At 38.3% G+C, this 25,933-nt stretch overlaps 1 protein-coding gene across 1 annotated transcript in view; it reads right to left on the bottom strand.

Moving 5' to 3' along the window:
- LOC104682262 (histone-arginine methyltransferase CARM1-like) overlaps positions 1-25,933 on the bottom strand; it is a gene marked incomplete at its 3' end in the record, with an annotated part of 174,201 nt that overhangs the window by 125,773 nt on the left and 22,495 nt on the right. Inside the window, 1 exon segment of the mRNA XM_030919179.1 lies at positions 24,499-24,624. Coding sequence (XP_030775039.1) covers positions 24,499-24,624 — 126 coding nt within the window.

Here is a 25,933-nt window from a genome sequence, read left to right on the forward strand (position 1 = left end):
AGCCAAACATATTATTGTATGCTTGTTTCAATCAATTGACGATTTTGTTTTAAATGTGTAAGAGAGGTAGTTGTGCTTCTTGACAATGACCTTATTTGGTCATTTTGTGCAGACACTCATTAGGGCAGGTTCAAACTCAAAGTCTAGAGCTATCAGATAAGTTCTAGTAAGTCAGTGACTATCATTCCCAAACAACATATTTTTATGTGAATAAAGTACTGTTGACTGATTTCAGCTATGAAAGTGAGTTTTTCTCAAACCATTCATCTCCCCAACCTTCCTGTATAGTTACTAATGATCCATGGGATCCTGGAGTATGGCATCTATATTGAAGAGTGATTCCACTCAGAGAGGATGCTCATGGCACCCACTGCCTTATCCTTCCCTAACAAAGTGATCAACCATCTACTCTATGACAAGCAACTGATAGATACAGCAATAGTTAAATTAGTGCTTTCTGGTTGACATCCATCTGCACTTTCCTTACATAGAAGAGGGGATAACATGGACTGAAAGTCAGGAGGATTCAATCCAGGGATATTGGTTATCATTCAATATTTTTATAACCACAACCAGCAGATCTTTTTATATATGTGGCTTACGTGCAGCTTTAACTGCAATCCAGCTCTAGAATGAGTGTCAAATCTATAATTCTTTGATACTTTGATAAAAAGGGATATTCTAAATCTTATTGAGAATGCAGCTATTGAGTGACCGTTGAGTCTAGAATCCTTGACACTCTGGTATGAAGGCATACTCCAAGTCCTATTGGGAACCCACATAAAAAAATTTCTTCAGATCCAAATGCCAAAAGAAGCTTTGTTTGACATATTCTGCGCTCCTGCCACTACTCTATCTTTTATGGACTCTGGAGATCATGTAAATTCACAGTGTTTCCCCTTTTGCTTGAATGCCAAGATGCCCAGAGTAAAAAACATGGGTTGGCAGTTATACTTATGAGTCCTCTAATATGCAGATTTGTGTTTTAATTTCCTCTTGGCCTCAGACTTCTGTGCTTTGTATATGTTCTCTAATTTTGAACTTTATTTATATTTTACTATAGAGATGTGTGAGGAAACTCAAACTCTGTGGTAAAAATTAGGAGATGGATACATGGATGGATAGATGGATGAATGGATGGATGGATGAACAGATAGGTAGAAAGACTGATCAATTAATCCCATCAAAACTACATGAAGATTTAACAGAGACTGATTAAATTATGCTGCGATTTTTCTGCCTCACTTTCCACACAATAACCCACCCTGCTCTGAACAGCAAACACGAGGACTTTGGAAGCAACAGCCTTGGTCCCATATGCTGAAAGCAGATGGGAGCTGCACTGTCTTCACAGTAGCAGCTGCCCAGGAACCAAAGTGAAGAGGAGGAGGCTGGGGGAAAGGAGCACAAGGGGAAAGAAACACAAAAGAACAATCGGGAGTGGAGAGGAGATACTTCCTGCTGCCAGTCTCAGTCAGGGTCAAAAGCAAACATGCACTCAAGAAGTGCTCCATTTAGTACCATTTTCACATTCTCACTTAATCCAATCCCCATTGCCAAGAGGTATTATGGTCTCCATCATACAGATGGAAGAGAGATACAGACACAGTTTGCTCAGAGACAAATCAGCCAGGCCACTGTTCATTCCAGCACCAATATCTGCATTCCAGAAAGTGGGAAATTCTGAAACCCAGGACTACCCTGAGGGGCATGTTCTACCTCAGAATAAACTGTTTATCAGTTGATGATGACTGAGAAGAAAAGACATACACAAAATTAAGATGTAACATATTCATGTAACATAACTAACAAGGAAATGGCTTCAGCTCCTACCAGAAAGATTGGCTAGATAGGGAGAGGTTTTTTGATCCCAAATTTTACAAAATCAAGACTGAAAATTTATCTGTATAACTGCAGATGTTTTTTCTTTGGAGATAATTATTTGAAAACTAGTTATCTATTATTCTGGACTGGCAAAGTGTTGCCAGAAATTTATGAAAAATACTCTAGCTGAACTCCTCCTGTACTTATAAAGCAGGTATCTATCAATTATACAATGCGTGATTTATTACAGTAAAGCAACAAGAACACCAAGTTTATATAATACTGCACTTAAATTGTTTCCTGTGTTGTCTATACACAGGTACACATACACATGTACACACACACACACACACAACACACACACAAACATGAATTAATTCTAAGAGGTATAGTATAGAAGTATTCAGTGCAGAGGCAGAGAGCTCAGACTCTCCCTCTTTCTCTCTTGCTAGGTAGACAGATAAAATCCACATGCATACATATTATATGTACATGTGTTATATGTTAATACCTATTTATACACGAGTGCAGGTGTGCATGTGTGCATACACACACCCATATAGATATCATATAGTAAGCACTTAAATGAGTGTTAGTTTAGGTTGGAGATTCTGTTTCATTTTGATAAAGGAAAATGGACATAGGTGTGAATTTTTTCCAAGTGGCCCCTAGGTCTCCTCTCCATTGGGGATCTGTTTCTTTCACAATTACCCCAGGGTAGGATGGCCCTTTCTGAGTTTTTTCTTTGAAGGTCTAGCATTGAAATTCATACCAGCACTATGGAAGGAAGCCAAGAAAGCCAGCTTTTCTTGGAAGGCTGCATGCCTCAGAACAACCTGAGCCAAGGGGGCCAGAGTGCTGGCGGTGAGTCAGCTCCTTATTAAAAAGATTTATTGATCACCTGCTGTGTGCTAGGCACAGGAGTGGGGGAGATAGAGGGGGGCTACAAACAAAATTAGAAATGAGACTTCCCCCATCAAAGAATATGTGATGAGGAGAGAGAGAGAGAGAGAGAGACAGAAGAAACTGACACACATGAGAACTACTGCAAAGCAATACATTGTTACACACAAAATGGTTTTAGAATAATTTGTATTCAAAGATCCAGGGAAACAGAACTCTGTGCATTCCATCATGGAAGACTGCTTAGAAGAGGTGAACTGTGAGCCAAAAGAAGACGGAGACATTTGGATAGGCAGAAAGGAGGATGGAGGGTAAGGGCTTGAGGCAAAGCTTCCAGCGGAGAAATTTGGAGTCACTATGCAGGCAAAGGTGTAGCCTGATTTTTCCAGTGTGAAAGAACTGAGATATGGAGTTACAGAAAAAAATAAAGGCTAAACAGAAAGTTCATTTGGTGATGTAATGTTAAATGTAAGGTTGGATTTGTCATTTTATGCAACTGGTAGCCTGTGTGGGTTTTTGAGAAGGGTCTGATGGCAATTTTAGCAGTTTTCTTTGTGTTGAACTTTGGTCCTGCTATGAATAGCATAGCTGACTTTATGATCAAAATTCATTAGGTTGCAACCTACATGAGGAAAGGAAGCCCGCTTCTGGCTTGTTCAGCATTATCCAGGTCAGTAACTGGTGCACTGCAAAAACCAATCATTTCTATGATGAATAAGAAAAAAATCTTCTATTAATTATTTAATTTATTTATTTATTGAGACAGGGGTCTCATTCAATCATCCAGGCTGGAGTGCAGTGGCACCATCAGGGCTCATTGCAACCTTGGCCTCCTGTGCTCAAGCAATCCTCCTGCCTCAGCCTCCAGAGTAGCTGGGATTACAGGCATGTGCCATCACACCCGGCTAATTATTTTTATTTTTTAGTAGAGATGAGGTCTCACTATGTTGCCCAGGCTGATCTCAAACTCCTGAGCTGAAGTGATTCTCCCACCTCAGCCTCCCAAAGGGCTGGAATACAGGTGTGAGCCACCACAACCAGCTGCCTATTAAGTAATTACAATTTAATGTATTGTGTTAGTAAAGGTTCTGTAGAGGGACAGCACTAATAGGATAGATGTATATATGAAGGGGAGTTTATTGACTCGCACAATCACAAGGTGAAGTCTCACAATAGGCCGTCTGCAAGCTGAGGGGCAAGGAAGCCTGTCTGAATCCCAAAACCTCGAAAGTAGGGAAGCTGCCAGTGCAGCCTTCAGTCTGTGGTCAAAGGTCCAAGAGCCCCTGGCAAATCACTGGTGTAAGCCCAAGAGTCCAAAAACTGAAGAACTTGGAGTGCGATGTTTGAAGGCAGGACGCATTCAGCATGGGAGAAGGATGCAGGACCGAAGACTCAGCAAGTCTGCTCTTTCCATGCCTGCTTTTATGCTGGCAGCTGATTGGATGGTGCCCGCCCAGACTGACGGTGGGTCTGCCTCTCCCAGTCCACTGACTCAAATGTTAATCTTCTTTGGCAACAGTGTCATAGACACACCCAGAAACAATACTTTGCATACTTCAATCCAATCAAGTTGACGCTCAATATCAGCCATCACATATATATAAAGTGCTTGGCAGACTGCCTAGCACAAAAGAAGCTCTATCAAAGTACTGTTCTTCTTTTCTCCTCTTTATCTGCATCCTTCTCCTCCTCTTCCTCGTTTTTCTTCATGAGAAAGGCAACAGAATACAGAGTACTCATCATCGTCTCAAATGAGTCCTGTCCCCTGGGACCCCAGGGCAGCTGGCACCATGCAGATTGTGCACTGCACAACTCCAATTTGCACATAGGCTATGAAGAGAACAGTGTTCCTTGGAATTATGTTACACAGCAGCCCTATGCAGACAAGCTTTCCATGTCATACCCAACTTGGAAACTCCTTTCATACTTCAAAATTTTAGAATAACCTCAGAAACCCTTCCTGCCATCACAGCAGAAGGCAGATCAAAGAGTGGACAGAGCAGAAAGAAACTATAACAGTGCAAAAATGAGAGAAGTAATTCCCAAGGTAACTGGTAGCTGCAGCAGCATTTTTAAAGTGTATTGGAAGAAAAGAACTCTCCTAAAGGGTTTGCAAAAAGGAAGAATGGAGAGATCACTACTTGAGAAGCATGGACTTGAGTCATTACAGTCAAAGAAACACAAAAAAGGTCTGCAATTATTATAAAATCCCTGATTCAAGATCCTGAGAGACGAATGGGGCATGGAACAGCACAGGACATGAGCAGACAGCACACGGAAGAACTCGTGGGTAATGTTGATCCAGGAAGACTTCAGGAGACAAAATGAATTTATCAGGACTGTTATTATGGGATTTATCAATTCTTTCTGGAAGCGAGATTAGCTGTTAGCATCTGAACATGCTTTTTATTATTTTAGTCTCAGAAGTATGTCCTATGATTTATACATAATATAACAGAAAACAATTTGGAGAACCGTATGCTGTTAAAACCATATGGAGGTTCCAGTAATTTACAAGAAGTCACTTTGTTATTTTTGTCTTTAAGGGCTGAGCTTAAAAATTCTATAACTAAAGACAGGAACATAGTCTAGGTGGTCCCCAGGTGATAGCCCAGTTAGGATTCTGGTTGGTGGCCAGATTGGGTGAAATCAGTTATCTTACAAAAAGAGGTAAGGGTATGGTTCATTTCTAAGTAGAAGTTAAAATAATGCTAACACATAAAAACATAGATTACCATATTTCTCACCTCACTTGTAAATGACTTACCAAAAAACTGAATACATTTTATTAGAATACCTTCTATTTAATAGAAATTCACCAGTGACAAGGTGCTATCTGCCATAAGCTGAACTGGACTACATTACAAATGATGGAAAATGGAAGTTCTACCCCTGTGGTTCCCAAGGGACCGTGAGCAGATGAAAGGGCAAGGGGTGCTGACAAAGTCAATGGTGATGCTGGATTTAAAATGTTGCAGCACAGTTGTGGGCTGCAGGAGATTAGCAGAAATGCAAGGACTGACTTTGTGTGGCAGTCCCAGGTGGGTCTGCTGTCTCTTTGAGCAGACACCCTGAGCATTCCAAAACCCTAAGAAGTAGTACTGCACACAGTGAGATGACAAATTGTCACTGCTGTGCGTCTCTTGCAGACAAAATCACTCTGCCACACGTGACAATTATTGGGGCACATGGCCACCTCCCTGCTAGACTCCATGTTCCTGGGGAGTGTGCAGCTGTGTCTGGTTTATGTTTTGATCTCCTAGAGTGCCTAGCTCACCACTGGACCCATAGTGGAGCCTCACAGTATCCTGAATGATATACATCTTTTTCTTTTTTCTTTTTCTTTTTCTTTTTTTTTCTTTGAGACAGGGTCTTGCTCTGTCACCGAGGCTGCAGTGCAGTGGCACAATAATAGCTCACTTCAGCCTTGAACTCCTGGGCTCAGGAGATCCTCCAGAGTAGCTGGATTATCTCATTTAGTCAACCAGTAGTCCTCTGTAGTATGTATTGGAACTATCCCCATCTCATAAATGAGGACACTGAAGATTAGAAAGATGAAGCAGCAGACGTTAAGTTACACGTCTGATTGCTAACATCCACAGGTTTTGCAAAAGGCCATGCTTTTAACCACCATATTCCTCTCCTTCTAGATCAGAGGTTGGCAAATTACAGCCCACAGGCCAAATCCAGCCCTTTGTCTCTTTCTATATAGCATATCAGCCAAGAATAGTTTTCATGTTTTTCACATGGTTTAAAAAATCAAAGAAAGAATAATATTTTGTGACAAATGAAAATCATATGAAATTCAAATTTCAGTGTCCATAAATAAAGTGTTACGGTAGCACAGCCACATTCATTTGTACACATATTGTCTATGGCTGCTTTCATGCTACAGTGACAGAGCTGAGTGACTGCAATAAAGCCCATGGCCCATGGAGCCTAAAGTATTTACTATCTGACCCTTCACAGAAAAAAATTTTCATCCCTGCTCTGGGTCCAGATGCACTAAGAGGCAGACATGCTCCTCTTTCCAAAAGTGAAGACAGACTGACATGTAAGGCTAGAGAAATCCTGGAGTGATGAGTGCTAGGTCAGCTTACTTATATCCTATCCCAAAGGCCATGGCTACAGCCTGACCACACCTGAAACCAGTGAGGCAGGCAACATCAGGCAGTTGGCTCAGGCCGTTTCTTGGCAGCGAGGATAGAGCTAATGGTAGTTCTGGAGGTCAGTGAAGATGTTCAATAAACCATTGATTGATTTGGCCAACTTGCAAGCAATATGGGTCTTGTGGTTGACTGAGTTCTGCAAGTGGTATAAAATTACGTTTAGCTTTGAGTCGGCAACCTCCTTTCCCACTGAGCCTTCTGTAGAGCAGCCGACAAGTTGCAGAATTGACAGATTTGAGTATTACCACCGTGTGCTAGGGATGGTAACTGAGGAATGCCATAGCCAGGGGGCAGACAGCAGGAAGAGAGAGATGTGCAAGCCAGGTGCCTGCACAATCCAGTACCTGCAGGATGAGAAAGGCTCAGTTGAATCTTCTCTCTGCTCAGCCAAGAGAACTCAGTGGAAGCAGGAGGGAACCCTGAGGGCCAGAAACTAGCCCTGGGACTGGGGACTTAGGAAAGGGGAAGAGATGGTCGCATGATTGCTCAGATATTTTATGGACCTCCTGCCAGATGGTCAAGGCAAAGGCCACCCGTGTCATAGTAGGGGCTAGGACAAAGTGGCCACTACACTAGTTCATACCAGATGCTCCATACAGGATGTGACTCATTGTGACCTGGTACTCTACAGCCACTGTTCTGCACAGCTATCCTGAAAATGTGCAGAAATAGAGGGAAGAGAGTAGCAGAAAACCACATCCTCGGAAAACAAAATGGTACAATAAGTAAAGCACAGGCTTTGGGGGCCAGAATCCCCAGGCTTCAGTTTTACCTCTGACACTACTACTCCTTGTATGATGATTGTTTGGTCACTTGATTTTTCAGATTTTTGGTGAACTTCTCTGCAAAATGAGCTAATATAGTTAATATTAGGAACTTCCCTGTAAAATGAGCTAATATAGCTAATATTAGCTCCTTGGTGAGTTATGTATTTTGTATCAGTCAAGATTAGATTTGTATGTATATAAAAACAAAAAACTCCCCAAAATTAGAGTAGATTAAATGAATTAGTAATTTATTTTTCTCTCTCATAACAGAAGTCCAGAATTAGACAGTTCAGCAGTTCCACAGATGCAGACACAGGGAAGGACAAGAAAAGGCATCCTTCTCTGATGTGCTTAGAGCACACTTTCCATCCTTAGAGTGCCTTGAAGTCACAAAGTGACTGCTGCAGCTCTGGAAATCATGTCTACACTCCTGGCAGCGAGAAATAGGAAGAAGCAATGAAGAAATGACATGCCTTTTCTCTGAGTTTGCCTGTGTTAAGGAAATTTTGCATAAACCCTACCCGACTTCAGTTACTATCTTTTCTTGCAAGGCTCACTGGGAGGTGCAGATTTTTAACTACACCCATTGCCACACCTAAAAATATAGGACTTCTGTTACTGTGGAAGAAGGAGTGAATAGAATGGGGAGACAACTAGCAGTCTTGATCACCACAAATGCCTACTTTGAGAGCTGCTGCTCTTCCCAAATGTTCTAGTGTACATGGAAGAACATTGTAAAGCTGAAGAGGGTCATGCACAGAAAATCACACTCCTTGGCTTCTCCTACAAGGCCCTTCATGACTGAGCCTCACTCTGCCTTTACTCAGCGCAGGTGTCTTCCTCTGGAAGCTTCCCTGGAGTTCCAGGTTGGGCTAAGTCTCCCTTTGCTGTGGTCTCACGACGCCTGCTGGACTTCTGTCCCATCACTCTCCCCATTACTTTGAAATAATCATCGGTGCCTTTATCTTTCCCTCAAGACCTGCACTGGGCAATACAATAGCCACTAGTCACAGGAGGTGATGGAGCCCTTGAAATGGGGCTAGTCAAAATTCACATGTGCTGTTAAGTACAAAACAAAATGTACTGGTTTTCAAAAACATAGTAAAAAGAAAACCAATGTAAAATGTCTCATTAATAATTTTCTATACTGCTTTCATATTTAAATGATAACACTTTAGAGATACTGGGTTAAATGAAATATATTAGTTAAATGAAGGTCATCTATTTCTTTTGGTTATTTTAACATGTACATCTGAGGCTTCCATTTATGGCTTATGTTGTACTTCTATTTGTTGGAGTGTAAGCTCCTAGAGGGCAGGAACTAGGTTCTATTGATTTTTGTGTCTCTAGCATCTGTATGGTGTCCATTTGGTGAGTGTTAGATGGATGAAATCATACATAGCATAAAAGCCTTGGTGCCAATGTAGCAAAGGCAGGAAATAGGGAAAGAAGATAGCAGTAAAGGACAATGACCTGGCAGAATCAAATGGGCCACACAAAGGGCCTTGAGAAAGCTTCAGAAGAACCAGTGTGTCCCCTATTGTGCAGTGGCTGCTACACAGCCCCTGGAATTACATGGAGCTTGGTTCAAATCCTGGTGCTCCTATTAACCAGCAAATGACCTTGACAAGAGATACTGACTCTGAGCCTCCTTCTTCGTAAACTAGCAATGATTATAGCACCTTTTGAAAAGAAATGAAGGGGATTATGTTGGTAGGATGCTTGGCATGGCCTCTGAAGCATAATGAATGATCAATACATGTTGGCTCTTTTCATTAGCTTTTATGGGCCTGTTGTAAAAGAAAAGCAATTTTTTAAAAGTTGCCCAAAGCCAACCAGCATTAAGTCATTTCCCTGCTGAATATTAAAACAGAATTTTTAATCTGAGATGACAAAAATAATTTGAGCTGGCAGATGGCATAGTGTTGTCACCCACTTTGTTGCTTGGAATTGAATGGATTATACATAAATACCACTGAACTCTTTCCTTGTTTTGAAAAGCACCTGACTCCAAGATCTGCTGCAGTGCTCTGCGGTGTTGCAATGGCCTGGCACCCTAGTGCTGTGGCACAGCAGTGCAGGCAACTGAACTGTTCACATTGACCAAATCAGTCAGGACAGTTGGCTGTGCTTTGTAACACACAATCTTCAAATCTCAGTGCCCTATAACAAATTTACTTCTCAGTTATTCTGCATGTCCATCACAGACCACTGTAGGGCCTTTGCTGCATGTTATCCTTACCCAAAAACCTAGGCTAGAAAGTGCCTGGGATCATCGATGCAAGAAAACAGAGACATGATGATTCTCACAATGATATGTAAAACCTTCAGTCAGAAGTGACACATTGCTCTCACTCACACTCATTGGACAAAGCAAGCCATATGTCCACACCTAACTTCGAGGGAGTAGGGAAGTATAATCTCATCATGCGACTGGAAGAAGGAGACAAGAATGAATGCCCATGAACAGCTCTGATGACCGCCACTACCTGAGTAGATGGTTTCTCGATGGCAGAGAGATGATGCCACCCAGTGTCCCAAGATCAAATTCTGGTATGTTAACAAAATCCTCCTCAGTTTCACATCAATACAATGTAAAGAAATACAAATTTAAAGGATGTACTTTTTTTTTATAGAACAACTGAATTAGGCAGTATTTAAAAACCTCCAATGTCCAATTTTGTGAGGTTTCAGTGAAATGATACATTCAAACACTGCTGTAATCATCATAAATCACAAAATAGAACATGTGTTTTGGGAAGCAATTTGGCAGCATGTAGCAGAGCAAAAAACAAAAGTTCATATCCTCTGGCAGAGTTGTCCAACCTCTTAGGATTGATCTGAATGAAATCATCCAAAACCTACCCACACAAAGACGTCTATTTATTTATAATTTTCAAAGTTGCTATTACCAATTATAATAGAAAAAATATTGTTTATGACAGAAAAAAGCAGAAACTATTTAAATGTTCTACTATAGGTGATTGGTTAAGCAAATTACAGGAATTCTTGTGTGGAATATTATTTACATATTTTTGAAGATATAAAGTCAAACAAAGATGAAAATATGCTTATTACACAGCGTTAAATGAAGATAGTGAATATAACATTTAAATAATGATCACAACTATTCAAAAATGGATACAAAACAAAAATGCTGAAAATAATTAAACCAAAATGGTAATAGTGATATATTAACCTTATTTTTATCTCAAATACAATAATGAAAAATAAAGTTTAACATGGAATCTGAACAAACTACAACATATCTCCAGTTGAGAGGGGTTCTCTGAAGCACCTGCTCGTGCAGAAGCTCTATTTAGAACATGGTCTGTCAATGAGAACAGGGATCTGTAATAGTGCCTTTCTCGGGTGCTCAAAAACAGTTATTGTATAAATACATGGAAAAAGATGAATAAAGAAAAATAGAAAAGGAATAAATGAATGTTGAGCTGAGAACACGAAAATGAAAGGGCCGTCTCTCTTAAGAACCCGGAATAGGTAACAATAATCACTAATGAGAGAAGTCGTTTTCAGGCCCAGAAAAACAGCTTCCCAGGATCAGTTCTGTGTGAGCAAGAAGGTCTAGCAATCACAAACCAAATGGAAAAAACTCTTTTCCTCCTTCATGTTACCTCTCAGAAATCTCCTCCACTTTTTTTCCTTCTCCCATTCAACCATCCCTCCCTGGATTTTGCTCCTCCTACCCCCAAGACTGGTCCAAAACAGAGTTTGAGCTGGAACAGCTGCTTGTTAGAAAGAACAAAGTATTTTCTCTTAATGAAAGAGAAAATTAAATAAGGGTGATCTTGCTGTCACTCTGTGATCTTCCTTGTTCTTTTAATGATCTGCTCCAAACTCAGATCACTTAATGGAATGCCCAGGAAAGCGTATAGGTTTTCCATAAGTTTCCTTATGAAATACAGACCTTACTTAATTTAAGTATACAAGACAGCCATGTACAGTTGTGCAAGATGTGCATTGCACAACCCTGGGATGATTTTTTTTAAGATCAAAAGCATCATGGATTTATTCATTATAAATTCTTTAGCAAATGGCAGTGAATTCATTTTTCTAACAAAATCAGTATATCATGATAACTTTCTGACAGATGAAAGAAAAAAACTGTCTTAAGGAAGGTTGGTTTTTTTCTTCCCAATTTGGACAAGGTGCCATGTGGACTATGATAGTCCTTGAGCACACAAACTAGCCCTTGCCTGCTCCTCCATGGTCTACCCTAGAAAGGGGTGGCATACTCAAGTCCTTCACAGTCACACAGGTGCCATAATAGGTGAAGAAGGCCAAAGTATGTGTATCTTTAGAAGGTAGGGAGGGTTGTAAAAAGCTACATTGGAGGGCACAATATGGAAATTTCCCAATATGGAAATTCTATAAGTGGACTGACAACATATTGTCTCATCAATAAATTCTTAATAAAGAGTTTCCTTTCCTGAGGTGGGTTGAATATAGCACACCGCCTCTTCATACATGGTCAGTGGGTCCATAGGATGCAATATAATCTCCTGAGAGTCCATGAATCAAACTGGTTTGGGGGTATCACCTTATCTGGGAAGCACAGGGAGGTTTCTCTTACAAAGAGAAGTTGAGAGGTTTGTGGGAGGCACTTATCTGGCGACAAAGTGCTCAAAAAATAGAAAATCAATAAAATAAAATATTACATCCTTAGCACCCAGCGCAGTACCTGAAGGACTGGGAGTTCTAAACACTGAATAAATAATTCTTAACCTGAGTAACGGACAGTATAAATAGTGTTCCCTAGTTAAGTCTAAAAAAGAGAAGGACCCTCAGTTCCAGGAAATATCCACCCCTTTCCCAGAAAACTCATGAATAATCCACCCCCTATTTAGCATGTAGTCAAGAAATAACTATAAGTATTCTCAGTCAAGCAGCTCATGCCGCTGCTCTGCCTATGGAGTAGACATTTTTTTATTCCTTTACTTTCTTAATAAAGTTGCTTTAATTTTAGCCAAGAACAGAAAATTTCAATTGAACTAGAAGTTCTTTTCATAAGTAAAAAATTTTAAAATAGCTGTATGGTATTCCAAACCACCCACCGACTGAAGATGAACAGTTTTGTTTTGTTTGTTGTTTTCAGTATATTGCTATTACGAATAATGATTTAATGTTAATAGTTTCTTAAATTTCATTTTCCTCATTTATGAATATATTTAGGTGAAATTCCTAGAAGTTAGATCAAGACATTTTTTTTTTATTTTAAAATATATTGCCATCCAGGTGCAGTGGCTCATGCCTGTAATCCCAACACTTTGGGAGGCTGAGGTGGGCGAATCACTTAGGTCAGGAGTTCGAGACCAGCCTGGCCAACATGGTAAAGCCCCCGTTTCTACTAAGTATACAAAAATTAGCCAGGTGTGGTGGCAGGTGCCTGTAATCCCAGCTACTCTGGAGGCTGAGGCAGGAGAATCGCTTGTGCCCGGGAGGTGGAGGTTGCAGTGAGATGAGATCACACTATTGCACTCCAGCCTGGGCAACAGAGTGAGACTCTGTCTCTCTCTCTGCTTCTCTCTCTGTCTCTCTCTCTGTATATATATATATGCATACACACACACACACACACACATATATATTGCTGTATACATATATACACATGTATTGAATACATATACATACATATATACATATATATACAAATACATACATATATACATATATATGTAACAGGGGAATACCACTATGCCCGGCTCATTTTTTTTTTTTTTTTTTTTTTTTTTGTAGAGTCAAGGTCTGCCTGTGTTGCCGAGGCTGGTCTCAAACCCCCAGACTCAAGCAATTCTCCTATCTTGGCCTCTCAAAGTGCTGGGATCACAGGCGTGAGCCACTGCACCCTGCCAGAACATTTTCTTTTGTGTTAACTTATTAAATGATACATATTCCTTTCATGTTCCTAAGAGAACTAAGACATTTGAAAGCATTTTGAAGAAGAAAGAGGGGGATACAAATGTTAATGCTGAGCACAGTGTGTCCTATAACAAATAACTATGTTCTACTTCACCCAGAAGCTAATAGTCAAATGCAGCAAATTCCAAACCATGAAGATTCTCAAGTTCCATTAGTAAGCCACCCCATCCTCCTACTATTGCTACTGTAATTGTTAAGAGAGCATTTCCAGGCAGCTCCAAAACTCTTGATCAATACACCTTAGATGGCCAGCAGATTAATCAACTTGTAGATGAGTAACATTGTTCCTTTGTAGCTCCTCATACCCTAAATCATGTTTTTGTGGACTTTTCAAACATTATGAGTTTTTTCAACTTTTATTATGAAAAATTTCAAATGTACATAGATAGATTGATATAGAGAACCCTATTCCCAAGATTTAACATTTGTTAAGATTTTGTCATCTTAATTCATCTGTACTGCCATGCCTTTTGAGTTTTTTTTGTTTTGTTTTTTGGCTGTACATTTTAAAGCAAATTCCAGACATCATGTTATTTTACCCATAAATCTTTCAGTAGAATGCATATTTTGTGCACATGCTCAGCAGGAAACAGGGACCAGAGAATATGATCTATAATAAATACTGAGAGCAGAGAGGCATGGAGCAGTCATGCTCCAGCTGGGTTTAAGTGAAGTATGAGTTTTCCCTATAAGAGAAAAAATTGAAAAACAGCTGCTAGAAAAAAAATGGAAAAACAGCCGGTAGAAACTTGTAGTCTTTACTTTTTGCCTTCTTATGTAATTGTTTGAAGCATAACTTCACATATACTCAATGAAATATCATCTATGATACAGGAAAGGGATATAAAACATAAACACTTACAGTTTGTAATTCCAATTATCCCCCCTCAATAATTAATAGGACAAGTAGACCAAAAACCCTTAGGGATCAACCAACTTGACCCAACTGATATTTAGAGAAAACGCCACCCAACAAGAACAAAACATACATTCTTTTTAAGTACGCATGGAACATTCACCAACACGGACCATATTGTGGGCCATAAAACAGACTCCAACAAACGTGAAACCATTCATATCATACAGAGCATTTTCCCAGATCATGAAAGAATTCAACTAGAAATCATAACAAAAAGATATCTGGAAAATCCCCAAATAATTGGAAATTAAACATGCCCAAATTATCCATGGATCAAAAAACAAATCCATAGGTCAAAGAACAAATAACAATAAAAATTAGAAAATATATTGAACTGTATAGAAGGAAACCACAACACACTCAAATTTATGAGATGTTGCTAGAGCACAGGGTAGAAAGAAATGTCCAGCATTAAAGGAGTCCATACAACAAAGGAAAGAATTTAACAATCTAAGCTTAAGTTGGAGAAGGGTAATCAGAGAAACAAAGTAATCAGAGGAAAGAAAATAACAAAGACGAGAGAAAGAATCAATTAAGATAGAAAATGGATAAAATAAAGAAAAATGAATGAAACCAAAAGCTGTTTCATTGAAAAGATCAATAAACTTGATAAGCCTCTTGTTAGGTTAATCAAGAAAATAAAAAGACAAGACCTAATATCAATATAAAATATGAGATATTTGAATAAATGACACCAATTCTATACAGTTCCCCAAAGATAGGGAGCATGTCCCAACTCATTTTATAAGGCCAATATTACTCTGATACCAAAGCCCCACAAAGGCATTAAGAAAACTACAAAGCAATACCAAATGAACACAGACACACAAATTATTTATAAAATTCTAGCAAAGTTAATCTAGCAATATGACAATGAGGTTTAACTTGGAAATTCAAGGTTGTTTTAACATTGAAAAATCAATATATTAACAGACTAAAATAAAAATTATATAATCATCTCTGTAGATTTAGAAAAAGCATTTCATGAAGCATACATTCAAAGTAGAAACTCTTAGCAAATTAGAAATAGAATGGACCTTTCTCAGCTTAATAAAGGGCATCTATTTTTTAAAAAATCTACAGCTAACATGAGGAAAACTAAATGTTCCTGAGTTCATGAAAGAGGCAAGGATGCTCACTCTCCTCTGTACAACACTGTACATTGTATTAGAGGTCCTAGCTGGTGCAATAAGGCAAAAAAAGAAAAAAAAAAAAGAGGAAGGAAGGCAAGACATACAGACAGGATAAGAAGAAAGTAAAACTGTCTCTAATCACAGCTGATATAACCACTTAATGTAGAAAATTCTAGGAAGCAATCCAAAAAATCTTATAAGAACTAAGTGACTTAGCAAGGTTGCAGGACACAAGGCTAACACAGAAAAAGATCAACTGTCTTTCCAAAGCCATGGATAACTATTGGATACTAAATTTGAGGTGAGAGGCTGTATGATGAGGAACAGGATATTTGTGGGATCTCAAAGTGCTTTTGCACAGATTGCTTATGAGTTATGGCTAACAGGGAAAGAAGAGTAACTTTGCAGTGGAGAAACTGGAAAAAACCCTGACCTGGTGACCAAATCCAATGAGGGGTAGATAGGCTTTGGTGCTCCCTGATGTGATATCCTGAGAAGGACACAATAGAAATTGAGTAGTTTTCTGCCTGGGGATGTGTAAACTAATCTTTTCATGAGGAAATCAGAAAAGAAACACAAATGGGGAATATTCTATAACATAACTGGTCCATATTCTTTGAATATCTCAATGTCATAAAAGAAAGAAAAGGCTGAAGAACTGTTTCAAATTAAAGGAGACTAAAGAAACATGACAACGAAATGCAAGACTTGATCCTGGGCCAGATCCAGTAATGGAGAGGGGAAAAGACGGTTTAAAGGCATAAATTGGGACCATTTATGAAATTGGACTATGGGCTATAGATCAAACAAATATTGTATAAATGTTAAATTCCTGAATTTGATAACTCTACTGTGGTTATGTAAGAGAATATTCTTATTCATAGCAATGCCCAATGAAATACAAAGGGTAAAGGAATGTGTCATATGCAAATTACTCTCAAAAGGTTCAGAAATAAAATTATGTGATTATATATATGCACACACTCATACAGAGAAAGAGATAAACCCAATGTGACAAAATATTATACATTAATGAATCTATTTAAAGGGTATTCATAAGTTCTCTGTTATGTTTATGTAACTGTTCTGTAAGTTTGAAAATTTTTCTAATTCCTGAAGAAAACTTCCATGACTCATAAATCCCCAGAATAAAGTCTGCCAGTGTCTCTATTTGTTTTTTCAGTTAGTGAAATGTTGATAAAAGTTGGTTTTCCCATGTTCTTGATATCATCCCATATAATGACATGAGTTTTCTACATTAGATGGCAGCAGCCAATGCAATGAAAGGTGAAGGGGAAGTCTGGAGGACATAGAAAGAGAAGGGGCCTTGTATTTTATTTTTTGTCACCTAGGCAATCTCCTTAATATTTGTGAGCCTTAGTGTCTTTGCTGAAAAATGTGAATAATAAAATATACCAACCTCATGGGTCTGCTATGAGAATTACAATGAGAGAGGGTATAAATGCATACTTTTAAAAAGTATATAAAAAGATATAATTCCCAGACCATGTCAAGCCCCTGCTACAAGTTCTTCAAAGCTTCTTATCTCCCTCAGAATATAGCTAAAGTCCTCATTATGGTCCCCAGTGTCTCACCTGACCAGGCCTCTAGCAATCTGATCCTGTCTCCTGCCTTCTCCATCCTTTGAACACATCCTGCCTCAGGGGCTTTGTAGTTCTGCTCCCTCTGTCTGGACCACCCTTAGCGCAGATGCACACGGCTTCTCCCCATTCCCATTGAAATTTTCTACTCAGATGTCATCTTATTATGAGGCTACCCCCCTCCGAAATTACCTATATATAGTACATGCATTTAATCCCCAGTCATCTTGTTTCTTATTCTGGTTTGTCTTTTCTGCACTTATCACACACAACTCACTATATGTTTATTTGTTTATTGTCTGTGTCCCTTCCTTAAAATGTCAGCTTTGTAATTGTAAGAGCTTCTATTTATTCAGTGCTCTATCTTCAGCACATAAAGAAGTACTTGGCCCATAAGTGATTCTCAATAAATATTTGTTGAATGAATGGATGAATGGATAGATGAACAGGAATTAACCTTGCAGATATCTTGTAAGTATATAGTCAGTGTTTCACAGGTATTACCATAAGTCAATTAAATAAACTTAAAAAAAAAAACTTAAAAAAATTTTTGATACTTTGCCAGGCTCAGCGGCTCACGCCTATAATCCCAGCACTTTGGGAGGCCGAGGCAAGTGGATCACCTGAGATCAGGAGTTCAAGACCAGCCTGGACTACACAATAAAACCCCGTCTCTACTAAAAATACAAAAATTAGCCAGGTGTGGTGGCACGTGCCTGTAATCCCAGCTACTCAGGAGACTGAGGCATGAGAATCACTTGAACCTGGGAGGCAGAGGTTGCACTGAGCCAAGACTGTGTCATTGCATTCCAGCCTGGGTGACAGAGCGAGACTCTGTTTAAAAAAAAAAAAAAGAAGAAGAAAGGCACTCGTTAAACATTCCCACTGCTTCCAAAATACAATGAATTAAAATATATTTTATTTTTAGGATTTCATACTAGTATTTGAGATTACTGGAGATTATCTGACATATGACTAAATTAGGCTTGGAAATCACTGAGTCACAATTCTGAAGAAGGAAGAGAGGGAAGAAATAGTCCTCACACTGTCATATTTATATATTTGATCATTTCTTTCCTAGTGGTGCCTCCTAATTATCAATACAGGTCAACTCCCCAGTAAAGGTGGATTTTTTTCTTACCCAAGTTACAGATACTTGGCAGCTGTTCACTCACTTCTAAATATAAAATAAAAGCCTTGCATTTCAAACTCCATATCCTCTTATTCCAGGAAATCAGCACACATCTTGAAAACTTAGCGATTGTATCTGATAGGCAGTGATATAAGTAGACAGCCTTCTGTCAACACCCAGGCTGACAAACGACAATCAAGATCCACTGCCACCTGGGATCTGGGCCATCTGGGACCTTCCAAGGCACATCCTGAGTTAAAGCTTATCCTGATTTTCATTACTGAAGATAGGAATTTCTTGTTTTTATTAAAACTGATCCAAATGTACTCCAATCAGGATTGTAAGATATTATATTTGACCTATAAATATAAGTCAACACGGCTGTCTTTATCTGGGAGCCAGTTGTTGTGAAGGCAGAATTCCTTCATATATGTTTTATTGCTGCAGATAAAACTCAGTATTCAAAAACTGGTTTGGTTTTTTTTTTCACTTTTAACATAAAGGACTCACCAAGATGTCCACATGGACTGATCCACCAGGGCTTACCAAGCTGTAATGCCCACGAAGTATAACTTACAAACCCCTTATACCCATGCCTGTCTTCCTTGGCTTCTGGTTGCATATAACTGTGCTGACAGAGTGATTTTGCTCTCACTGAATCCGTTTCTAAATTATTTCTGGTTTATTGCTATCTGGATATCTGGTTGTATTTCTGTTTCAAGTCTCCTTAAATTATTTTTATCTAATGGATATCTGGTCCCCTCAAATAAGTGAACAGCCCTAAGGTTGGTATTTATCCTCATTCAGTGTTGTTTCTCTATAGTTTTCAGGATATCTTGAATGACTGAAGCATCTCCTCCTCTACAATCAGGTTGGTGGGGGCACAATTTTTCAAGATGTGAGGCTTGTCACAGTTGAATTATTAAGAAAAGGTATACTATGGAATATCTTATACTACAAATACCATTTTATCTTAGCTGTAGAAGAAATTCTAAATTGCCTCATCCATGTCTGTTTTTCCTACAAAGATTGTTCATGCATGTGTGTGTGTCTGGTTTGATCGGATCTATGAATTAAGCTTCCTATACTAACATTCTCTCAGTGTTTGTGTGTCTATACATAGGAGTATCTTTTCACTCCTCCACATGGAGCAAAAGTTTTGGGAGACATTCCTCCATCGATCTCATACTGGGGTTCGTACCCATCTTGCTGAGTATGCCAAGAAAGCAAGACTTTGACCACTCTTTGCCTGGGCCATTTCTCAGAGTTATGTATGCAGCAAGCAACCTCAAGGGATGAAGTGACATCTTCCTCTGGAATAAAGGCAGGCTTTCTTACTTCTTGCTATAAAATAGCAGGTTCTCCAAGCTCAGTGATCCTCTCCTATAATGCAACTGACTGCATCTATAGGTAACCACCTGGCCTCTGCATCTGCCTGTGGGAACTGGGGCTCACAGAACTGACAATTTGCTGACCCTCTGGCTACTGCTCTTTCTCTGAGTAATAAAGTCTTTTATCTCTGACCCAGGATTCCTATGTCCTTTGTCAGCATCCATGAAACAGTGACATTGTAACTTGTTACCTTGCAAATAGGATAAAATCTCAGATTCTTCACGATTCTTGATTTAAAAAAATGGCTTTTTAATATGGTCTGTAATGGTAGCCCTGTGTGTCAGTGGTCAGTATTTTGGAGACACACTTTAAGATCACAGGAAGATTCCTAAAATAATAGAAACATGTTATTTGCATACATTATAGGAATATCGAAGTCTAAAAGGCTGATCTATCATTGATTGGAAGGAAGTATTTGCAAATATTTTATGAGTTGAAGTCTGTTTTGCCTGGCTTTGAGAGCAGAAGGTTCTGACTCTGTTCAATTGCATGAATGGGCAAGGATGTGTGTTAGAATGAGAATACAGAGGAATGGAAATGTTGATTGAGTCTGGCTTTTCATCCAAATCTAAAGGGTTCTGAGTGTGTGAATTTCTTTTTCTTCAAAGAAATATGGAGGACTTCTCTGCTCATAATCATGACATTAAGTGCTACCATACCTTCCCACCCATTGGCATAAGAAAACTAAGCAAAATATGTGAAACAATAGTTGTCACACAATGGAGAACAGTCCATGCCAAACTGTGATCCTTGAAAGAAGGTAAACCAATAAGGACAGTGCTATGATTAAGTTGGTTTTCTGCCTTGAGGCACTATCCAGACTTCAGTGTAGGGAGTGGGAAGCAAAATAGAGCAAAGTGGTCTTGCTGAGTTGAAAATACAAAGAATGGTATTCAGGGAGGCTGACGCTGCTGCTGGAATTTCCACAGTGGATCATCAAACAGAAAGTTATATCAAGAAGGAGCTCAAAATATCTGCAAAAGGCTCCCCTTGAGTCTCTAGCTTGATAAATTCTAAGCAGCACATGTATAGGGTAAGTTTCCACAAGTGGACAAAAACCTCGATGGGAAAAGAACAACTTTAAGGAGCTCTAATTGTTCTAAGCTGAACAATTCCCAGAGATAATACAACATGGAGAAAGTTTATAGTTTCAACCAGTCAGTGTGAAAATACCTTGTTGAACACTTCAGACATATATCAGAAAACTCAGTTTGGTCACACTTTAGTAGCATATCTAAACTAGACCTGGAATAAAGATTTCTTAGCCATAGCAAAGCTAAAAATAAGTCTCAGGAGAATTAAGCTGATCTATACTAGCTAATCTGTCTATCTGAGCAAATCTCAATTTTCCTTAAAGGAAGGATACAAAATCCAGACACTTGACAGCACAACATTTAGAATGTCCAGCTTCAATAACTGAAAGATATATGAAAAATTCCCAAGTACATGGAAATTAAACCACTTCTCATTATCCCAGGGATCAAAAAAGTAATTACAACAGAAAGTAGCATATATTTTAAACTGAATAATAATGATGATGCAACATACCAAAATTTAGTTACATAGATAATCCATGCTTAGTGGAAACCTAATGGTTTTAAGAAATTATATTAGAAAAAAATAAAAGAATGAAGTTAGTGACCTAAGTTTTCACTATAAGAAGCTGTAACAAAAGAGCAAAGTAAGCCCAAAGAATGCAGAATGAAGAAAATAATAAAAATAAGACTAGAGATCAATGAAATAAAAAAATAGAAAAACTATAGAGAAACTAATACAGCCAAATTTGATTTGTTGAAAAACTGATAAACCCCTACCTGATCAAAAAAAGGGAGAGGAAACATTAATAACAACCATCAGAAAAGAAATAGTAGAAATTATTACAAATCTTACAAAATTAAAAGGATAACAAACAAATTATGAACAATGAATCTGACATCTCTGATGAAATGGAAAATTCCATGAAAGGATATAAAATATCAAATTGAAACAAGAAGAAAATCTGAAAAGCCCCATATCTATTAAAGAATTACCATGAATACTACCATGAATAAAATTTCAAGCTTCAATAAATTCACAGGTGAATTCTATCAAACATTTAACAAATAATATCAATTGTACACAAAGCACATCATTCAAAGAAATTAACCAAAATTATAGAATATGATTATATCAATAGTTTTTTAAAAGTTCGACAAAATCCAATGCCCAACAATGATAAAATTTTCTGCAAACCAAGGATAGAAGGGAATTTCCTGAATCAGAGAAAGATCATCCACAAAAAAATACAACAAATATTATACTTTATGGTAGCATATTGGACTTTTATGTACAATTGGGAAACTCTCAAGGACAGTTGCTCTCTTTTGCCTAGTCAATAAATTGTTCAATATAGTCAATAAATTGTTAAAAGTACAATTCTCACCAAATTGATCAATCTCAATTATAATTGGATCAAGCACTTTTGTAGAAATTGACAACTTAATTCTAAAATGCATACAGAAATGCAAAGGACCAAAAGATCCAGAACAATCATGACAAAGAAGAACTAAGTTGAACGATATAAACTATGAGACCTCAAGAGTTACTTTAAAGGTAATCCAGACAATATGATATTGGTATAAGGATAATCAAAGGAACAGAATAAAGTGTTCAAGACTTCTATTTGGTCATTTGACTTGAAAATGTCTTTTCAATAAACATTATTATTAGAATAGTGGAATATCCATATGAACTAAAACTAATTCTTGGCCTCATACCTAATACCATATGAAAAATAATTAAGATGAATTACATACCTAAAATATAAAAGCTAAAGCTATGAAACTTCTAGAAGGAAATAGAGGATAAATCATTCAGTATTGAAAGTAGCAAAGGGCTCTTAGGACACAGAGAGCAATAAACAAAGAAGAAGAATGATTAATTAGACTTCAAATTTTAAAACTTCTGCTCAACATAAGACAACATTATGGAAATTAATAAGCAACTACAAAACATCCGTAAATTACATATCTGATACAAGCCTGGTATCCTGGATATATACAGAACAACTACTCTATGGACATACAACCAATTAGTAACAGGAAAACAGTTTGAATTCAAAAGCACATGAAAAAGTGCTTAACATCATTAGACATCAGGAAAATGGAAATTGAAACTGTAATGAGATATAACTCGTGTCTCATGAAAGATCAAATGTTAGCAAGAATGTGGAACAACCAGAACTGTCATTCATTATTTGTTGCTGGGAGTGTAAAATGCTAAAACCACTTTCGAAAAAAATTCTGGCTATTTCCTATAAAACTCATCATGTGCTTACTCTATGACCCAGGAATTTTACTCTTAGATTTTTGACTCAAGAGAAATGAAAAAAACTATATATAGAAATATATTGGAATGAGAATATTTATAGTAGCCATGTTTATAATAGCCAAAACCTGGAAACAGCCTCAATATCCATCAAAATGAGAATAAACAAATTGTGGCTATTACTTAGCAATAAAAATGAACAATACTAATACTTGTAACAACAGAGACAAGCCTGAAAACACTATGCTGAGTGACCTTAATGAAGAGAGTATATATTGAATTATTTCATTTATAGGAAGTTCTAGAAAAGACAAAGCTATTCTATGGTGGGAAAAATATCAGAACAGTGATGATTACCCCTGGCAGAATGGCAGTGGGGAATGACTGGGAAAGGGCATGAGGTAATTTTCAGGAATGATAGCATCTTCAGATTTGTGTGTTTCAATGGACAGTTTGGAAATTTAACCTCAAGAGAAACAAATAAAAATCATCAACAAATTTTGAATTCTAATTAATGATACACAAGTTGAAATATATGGAGGTGAAATATGCTGACTAGTAAAATTTACTCTGAAATTCATGATTAAAGATAAGGTAGATTGATGGATAAATAGATAGATATATGGATAGATATATGATAAAGAAAGTTCCTGACTCTGGCTGACTCCAGATTCAGTTTAGAAATCAGTTTAACTTCTTTATCCCAAGGTAGTTAATAATAAAAGAGCTTTGGATATTTTAGCTAACCAGAGAAGAATCCATACCACTGCTGGCATTTTACACTGGATGTGGATTAACACCATATGTGAGATGGAACAACTTATATCTAAGTTAAAGAAATGACACTCAACCATCCAAAGTTGACCCAAGGCATTGTTGGTTCTAATTTTCTTTATCAGACTGGAAATCTTTCAGAGGGTGGTTCAGTACTTTCTTAAAATACTTCTAGTTACACTTTCACTTACTTCTCTGTTGTTTGATTTTTGTTGTCCAGAGTCTAAAAATGCTCAATAAATGATTCAAGGACAAAAACAGGATGAAATCATTCTGACCAACACTTAAACTGAAAGTCACATTTCTGCAAACAACCTCATTTTCAAGGAGAATTGACAACAGTGGTGAAGATCTGGACAACCTTTGGTGGTCTCTCCTGCAGCTTTGGATGAAGGAAGACCAAAAGGAGGGCTAAGAATAAAAACATTCTCATACTCTAGGAAAAGATTGATTGTTCTCTAGCTATGGTATCAAGTAAGTACCAAGACCAGTTTAAAATCATTTCATCAATGCATGAGAATTGACTTGTATCAGGAAACATGCTTTGAAAGCCAACTAATCAGTAACCACTGAAAGTGAGCCAATCAGGAGATTCTTCTTTGAATAAGACAGGGGGTCTGGATAGGCACAAAACTTACCAGCATGAGACTTAAACTTCAGCAAAGCACTGCTGTACCCTAGAGTAATCAAGATGGACTACTTCCCCACACGGCAACATTCCGTGTCTCTGTTGAGTAAGCATTTAAAGACACAGACGCCATCGTCTATATAGAGTAAAAAGAAAAAAGGGATTAGATAAACTCACTTTGGCCTTTGTAAAAAGTATTCACAAGTGTCATTCCTACTTTTCTCTCATGTTCCCAAGGTTCCACTTCTGTCTTCTTGATATAATGCCTCCTAGACATATGTGAATATGAGAATCAGAGATGAGAAGAATCTAATCATGGCCAAATACCAATTCTCTGCATGTGGATTACAGCAGAGCTCAACACTGACTCCTATTTATTGGCTCTTGCCTCTATGTCCAGGGCCCCATTGCCCACAATTCTTATAGTGCCCAAGTCAACTGTGTGTCTCCTGACAGCATCCCAGGAGAGTTAAGTCAATGTCTCAAAGACATTCTTGATCGCCTGTTATTTGCCAGAGCTATCACAACAAATCTCCATTGTGTTATCATTGTCAAGGTTCCTAGTGAAGGCAAGACAGAGCGTTTAGGCCCAAATATGCACAGCTAATAAGTGGCAGAACTGGAATTCAAACCTAGGTATTGTTAAAAGAAAAACTTTAGGCCAGGCATGGTGGCTCACGCCTGTAATCCCAGCGCTTTGGGAGGCCGAGGCGGGCGGATCACGAGGTCAGGAGATCAAGACCATCCTGGCAAACACAGTGAAATCCCGTCTCTACTAAAAAATACAAAAAAAATTCGCCGGGCATGGTGGCGGGCGCCTGTAGTCCCAGCTACTCGGGAGGCTGAGGCAGGAGACTGGCGTGAACCCGGAAGGCAGAGCATGCAGTGAGCCAAGACCGAGTCACTGCACTCCAGCCTGGGCAAGAGTGAGACTCCATCGCAAAAAAAAAAAAAAAAAGAAAGAAAAAGAAAAACTTTAAACAAATTAAATCCAACAGTGTTTCATTAAGCAAAGAATCCTTCATGAATCAGACAACTCCCAAACTAGAAAATGTTCAGAGCCACTGTGACTCTGCATTGTGGTCTGGGAGGATTTACTGACAGAAAACAGCAAAGTGATGTACAGAGAAAGGAACGAAGTGAGGTGCAGCAACAGCTGGATTGATTCGAGCTTGGCTTTGGTCTTATCTGAATAGTTGGTTGCCTGTGATTGGCTGAAACTTGGTGATCGGTACAAGAGTAGATTACAATCTGTTCACACATCCCATTATGTTACTATGTTCACTATGTCCAGAGAAACCTTTAGGCTGAATTTACAAGGGGGTAGCTTTAGGCTAAACTAAACAGTATTTGACTCCAAAGCTCATGTTCCTTCTACCACAATGTGCCGACGAAATCATGATAAAGACGGAGCTTAGATAGTTGAGAACTTACTTGCTAAACCT

This window comes from Rhinopithecus roxellana, chromosome 16, assembly GCF_007565055.1.
Source record: "Rhinopithecus roxellana isolate Shanxi Qingling chromosome 16, ASM756505v1, whole genome shotgun sequence".
Classification (NCBI taxonomy): Eukaryota; Metazoa; Chordata; class Mammalia; order Primates; family Cercopithecidae; genus Rhinopithecus; species Rhinopithecus roxellana.